The following is a 6168-nucleotide window of genomic DNA, read 5'->3' as shown; positions in this document are numbered from 1 at the left end:
TCAACAGCAGCGGGTACATTCAACAGCAGCGGGTACATTCAACAGCAAGTGACTCCAATAGCGAAAGTCAGATACAGATTTAAGAATCTTGCCAAAGGATATCAGTATTCTGTATGCCTTGCCTCTCCTACTACAAGTTCCTTACTTTCTAAAAATATATATACATATATATAAATATATATAAAATATTTTTTTTAAAAAAAGTAACTCTCCCTCTAAAATTTCTTTTCATTTGACTTACTCTCCCACTTTAGTCCAATTCTCACAGTTTGATGCACAAAGTAAATAAATATAAACAATACATATAAAACATTTTTGTTTAATATTACTTTGAAAAATCAGGACTAAAATCAAAATAAGGAGTCTTCATTTTATTTCCTTACCTGAAAGCACTGATAGAAAAGGGAGCTCGCTTTATTGGACGTTGTTTAAGGGTGGTTAGGTTGGTTTGTTTCATCACTGAGAATAAAACAAGAATTAGAATTAATGTTTCTGGGATTCATAGGGAACGCATATGAAGCATTTACATGTCTTTTTATTTTTATTTTTTTTAAATAACACTAGTACATCAAAAGTTGCTTGACAGGAGTTCCTATTTCAGCAATTAACAAATATGCATTTTAGATAAACTCAAAATACTAGCCTCAGAATCTCTGCCATTTATGAGTTAACAAAACTTGCAAATACTATATAAACCATATGTTTATTGTTAGAACACTGTTTTAACAGCCACTATTCAGACCCATTAAATCAATGTAAAAGTTAGACTGACTTTAACACCAATAGGATGACTTAAGACTGTTCTTAATGCAAAATATCATGATCTACAAACAGTACAATAAAAAATGTCATATAACATTTGCATTTAATGTTGCTTTTATTTCAGATGGGAAACGTTTTTTTCTTTAATAGACATTTCAATATAAATAAACATCAAACTCCTTGTATTGTTACATGCTACTTTATTCCAAGTACATCACTGTTTTACCCACTTCCTCTTATCTGTATTTGAAATACTGTTATTTTCTTTGATTTGGAAGAGGCTTCTATTTAAGCATACAGCTGTATTCAAAAGATAAATAATGTACTGATGAAAAAGCTAAAAAAGTCATTAGAACACGTTTTTAATAAAGAATATATTAATTAGATATATTAGAATTCTGTAATTTTCTGCACTTTACAAACATAACATACATAAGATCTACTACAACCTACTATAAAATCCTTTTGGCTATCTCCTTGTTATTTCAACAACAGAATTGGCTTAAAATACATGCCAAATTAAAAAATCACTTTATTACAAATATTTTGCAGAAAGCTTCCTTCATATAATTGTTTATTATTCCTTTAAATGGGAGAGGTTTTTCAAGCCTACAAGCTCTGTTGTGTGTTAAAAAAAAGTTCAAATTTCACACTCCCAATAAGGTAATCAATAGTAACACAACTGACTCATATTAAACACAATGTTCTACTTTAATTGTGAACTACACTAGAAAATGTAACAAGGCAGGGACCTCTAAAACTGCCTGTGTACTTTCCCATAAAGACACTTCCTATCACAAGTGCAGTAGAGATGAGGACAATTATTTCCTCAATCAACAAATGAACCTATCTGACACCTCTGTTATTTAAATTTGCTCAATGAAGATACATACCTGAAAAATCTAGCACGTAGTTAAATTTTGCAGTAGTAAAAGACAGAGAACCATGTGGATTTGTTCTGAAGCTCCTTTCAATATCTTCACTGCTAACTGAGCAATGACTGTTTGAATCAGTCTTCAAAATAAACGAAAAAGCCCATTTAGGCAAATTCAACAATAGGTAGTTTGACATACAGAAATCATAACTAATATAACTTCATATGTAGTTACCGGAAACATATGCCATTTACCACACTCAGCCAAATAAAACCAGCCCCACTGGGTATCAGAGGTATCCATTTCTTCAACTGAACTTTCCATCTTTCGAAATAATTCTTCTGATGTTCTTTGGAGCACTTCCTGAAACATTGACATACATAGTATCACAAAAAAGACTTTTCCCAGACCTTGCTATGCCTGAACACCTTTAGGAGCTGTCTGGGATTATTCTTTCTTTTTCAACAACAAAATCTTGACAACTCTTAAAGTACTTGACTCTACTACATATATGCAACCCAAGCCACTCCATGATTCTGTGGTATTGCCTAACATGGCACCTCCCCACCAAACAGCAAAAATGCTAAGGGGGCACAGGGGAATCTTTCAGACACATGACCTCCTCCCAGAAAGGGTTAGCAATTCATCCTATCTAACTGCTTAAACATGACAGGCGCTCTTCCCTGCAATTTCCTCAACTAAACTTTTTCTTCAAGAAGCAGAACTATACACTTAGCACAAATAAGTCAAATAAAGTTCAGTTAATCTTCTAGATATTTCAGTTGTTTCCTGGACACTTCAACCCACAAAAAGATAGAGAGGCCTGAAGAAGGCATGTATGAGAAACTGGAAGTACGTAACAACTGGCCTGTACTACTGGGACAGGAGTTGAGCAGAAAACTTACCCTAGGGCTATTGTTCTGCCTTATCTTTTTAGAAACCTCTTCATGGCAACAGCTAAAGACCATATTTCAAAAAAGGAACGATCCCTTATCATCAAAAGCTCTAGAAGGCTATAAAGACATAAATGGAAAAACAGGAGAATTGGTGATAGACCTTTACAACATCTCTAAAATACAGAATTTGAGGGCAAACGTACTTTAGCAGAAATGAGAGCCTGCAAGGCTAACTACATAGATAGCTGCCTCAAGTTCCAGCAAAATTATACCAGAGGTACATCAGCTGCGTGACAAAAATATTTTGCAAGAGTACGAAAAATGTCCTCTGCTACAGAGGGCATCTACCAAGACCTCTTCCATTCTTCATACCAATACAAAATCATAGAGCCTATATTCACTTGGTGTTAAAGCACAACTGACCAAGATCTTTTGATGATAAATTTCCACCTTCAACTTGATTCTTCTGCTTATATTAGTATTTGGACATGTTCTCTCCTACAGGTTTTTTTTTTTTTTTTTTTTTTTTTTTTTAAACAACTAAGAGGAAAGCAATTCAGGCTTTTTAAATAAACTTTAGTTTCTTCATGTTTCCATTGAAATGGACAGACACCACAACTCCATGCCAATGCTAGTTCAGGGCTTTGAATCTGATCATTCATATCAGTAATGGCTTTCAAACAAGTTACAAACAGAGAAGGCATATTCATCTATGCCCTATCAACACATCTGTATGCCTTTGGGAGCAGCACAACCTCCAGAATAATTTATCAATGAGACAGTTATGCCCATAGCTTTTGAAGCTACAGTAAGCCACAAAGTCTAGGGTAAACAGGTAGATTCCAGGAAGATATGTATGGTAGTATGGAAGAATGACCCAAAGCCAAGAACACAACAAAAGAGCTGTTCTCAAAAATGATACAAATCTCAAATGCTTGAAGAAAGTTATTCAATTTACTGATGGATTTAAAAACATATTCACACCACTTATAAGGAACAGGTAGCTTTTTGTCCAAAAACTCTGAATGTACGCACAGTGAGCAGAAAAAACTCAGTGGGTTTTCTGGATGACAGGATGTCAAATATCAAATACACAGCAATGAGAATTTTATTAGCAATGCTATTGCTAACAGAAGTCCTCTCAACTTCCACTAATACTTCTGTTTTTAATTGTCCCATATTGACCAGGAACATTTTAAAGCCAACACAATTACTTTCGACAGCAAAACACCCTTCTGAAGAGAATGAATGCTCATTTGTGTGTTGTGCTATGACTACATATGTTTGTGGTTGTTTTTTAATTACTGTTAATGCATGGTCTCATTTACCTAGCTGCAATTTTAAGTTTAAATAAGCATGCTTTAAGGTGCATCCTGATGTGTTGCTTTCTTATACTACCCATCTGGGGGACTGTGCTTTACTGCTGAAGGCTGTTTTGCCTATAAATAATGTTATCTAGGGCCCTGATGGAAACACAACCAGTGTTAAAGGACTCTCTGACCCTTCCTTACCAAACAGGGTACCTGATCTGGAGACTTGAAATAAGAGTTCCGGGATGGAAAGGGGACGTGAGAGGGAAAATTAAATTAGCACAAGCACACACAGGACAGAGCAGATGATATCCTCCACAGCCGTATCAACACTTCCCCCTTTACACTACAGAGGACCACTGCTACAGTCGCCCCGCTTTGCCAACTCCCTTCAGAGATGACTCCTTTATAGCTCAAGGACACGGGAGGCGGGGGTAGTAATCCAACCACAGCACCACTACCCCCCCGCCCCCACAACCTGCCTTCCACCGTTCCCCTAAAGATGGTGTCCTGCGTCGCCACTTCCTCCTCCCCAACGTAGCAACACGGTCGCCCCCCCGGCTGCCAGGGGCGGGGCGAGGCGGGACGGGGCGGCCCGGGAAACGGCGTGCGGCCCGCGGCGCCAGGAAGCGGGCGGAGGCTCCAGCAGGCGAAAGGAGGGGCCGTTTCCCCCGTCCCCCTCCCCACCCCCCCCGCGCGCACTCACCGCATCCGCCGCCCACCCCGGGCTCGCCCCCCACATGTTGGTTGGAGGACGGGGAGGAGCGTGTGTGCTGCGGGGCGGGGGCGGGGGAGGACGGGGAGGAAGTGAGCCAGGCGCCGCAGCTGGGGTGGCGGCAGTGCTCAGAGCCCCGGCGCTTCCGTTACCGATGGCAGGGGAAAGGGGAGGGGCGGCAGCTGGAAGGGGTAGCACGATGTCTGTTCGTCACAGAGGGGGGTGAGGCCTGGTTTGCAAATTTCCAGCGGGGTAGGCGGGGCGGGTGAGGCGGCTGGAGGAGGGGGTTCATTAGGAGGGTGGTGATGTTGTTGTGTCGTGCCCGAGGAAGAACAGTGAAGATGCACAGTGTGCCTCGGCGTTGGGCTGTGGCTGGGCTGGCTGGCTTTGTGGGAATCTGTCGACCTCCCTGAGGAAGCTGTGTGACAGTCACCGGCCAGTTCTGTGGGGTTTAGCACACTTTTAACTGTCCGTCTGCGGTCATTTCTCAGTACCTCACAAATCTGGTCTTTTAATTATTGGCTGCAGTTGTGGGTAGTCAGTGGGCCTCCTCTCTACAAAGGATTTTCACTGCCCATGGTTTTCCTTATGGGCCACATGAACCCATACATGCATTTAGTTCTTTATACATAGCATTTTAAAGAATTCATACCATATTAGCACCAGGTAAGGCTGCAAAATTAACAATTTTAAGAGATTTATCTAGTGCAAATAGCAATAATATCTCCAGTCTATTGCAGGCATTCATCAGATAGACCTTCAGGGCTTAAAAAATGAGCACCCTATGGGCAGCTTTACACTATAATTGAAATCTAGAAGCAGCAGCAGCTGTAGGAAAGACTTCATGGTAAGAGTATGTAGTCACAAATGTAGCTCGTACCAGCCTTTCAGAGGAGAGACTAAGATAGGAGCTGCTGGCTAGAAAAGCAGGCAGTGACCAATCCATAACTGACTGCTAAATCAGGCTGCAGTCACTTGAGATTGAGCTGGAAACTTCCAGATAGGCCACCATCATAAAGTTATGCCAAGCCAGTAAAGTACATCCTGCTATGAAGGATCTTCATTGAGCAGCTGTTGTGGTTTAACCCTGGCAGTCATCCAAGCACCACACAGCCACTCACTTATTTCCTTGTAGTGGGGTGGGGAAGAGAATTGGAAAGGTAGAAGTTTGAGAACTTGCAGGTTGAGATAAAATGCCTAAAAGACATTTTGACAGGTAAAGCAAAAAGTGTGTACAGAAGCAAAGTAAGATTACTGCAATTACTATTTCCTGTTGGCAGACAAATATTAAGATGTTTCCAGGAAAGCCAGGCTTCATCACACATAACAGTTACTTTGGGAAGGAAATGCCGTAACTCCACTACCACCACCCCACCACCCTCTTCTTCTTTTACCCATTTTTTACTGTAGACTATGATGTCATATGGTATAGAATATCCCTTTGGTCAGTTTGGTTCAGCTGTTTGGCTGTGTCTCCTAGTCTCTTGTCCACTCCCAGCCTGCTCATTGATGGGGCAGTATAAGAAACAGGAAAGTCCTTGTTGTTGTGTAAGCATTGTTCAGCAATAGCTGAAACTTCAGTGTGTTATCACCACTGTTTTGTTCACAAA

At 40.5% G+C, this 6168-nt stretch overlaps 1 protein-coding gene across 2 annotated transcripts in view; it reads right to left on the bottom strand.

The window, feature by feature from the left end:
- PARP11 (poly(ADP-ribose) polymerase family member 11) overlaps window positions 1–4700 on the bottom strand; it is a 9340-nt gene extending 4640 nt beyond the window's left edge. The window contains exons 1-4 of one of the 2 annotated variants that reach the window (XM_035313397.1): window positions 4550–4700; window positions 1872–2000; window positions 1656–1776; window positions 384–459 (exon numbers count right to left, since the gene is read on the bottom strand). In XM_035313397.1, the coding sequence (XP_035169288.1) occupies window positions 384–459; window positions 1656–1776; window positions 1872–2000; window positions 4550–4585 (362 nt within the window). In that variant the 5' untranslated portion in view covers window positions 4586–4700. Of the gene's footprint in view, window positions 1–383; window positions 460–1655; window positions 1777–1871; window positions 2001–3861; window positions 4028–4549 lie in introns of those variants that run through there. The other variant, XM_035313401.1, reaches the window with a different exon arrangement.
- Window positions 4701–6168: the final 1468 nt, after the last annotated feature.

The sequence above is a fragment of the Oxyura jamaicensis genome, chromosome 1 (genome assembly GCF_011077185.1).
Source record: "Oxyura jamaicensis isolate SHBP4307 breed ruddy duck chromosome 1, BPBGC_Ojam_1.0, whole genome shotgun sequence".
Classification (NCBI taxonomy): Eukaryota; Metazoa; Chordata; class Aves; order Anseriformes; family Anatidae; genus Oxyura; species Oxyura jamaicensis.
Note: the sequence above shows the minus strand (reverse complement) of the source record. Positions and strands in the feature narration are given on the sequence as shown.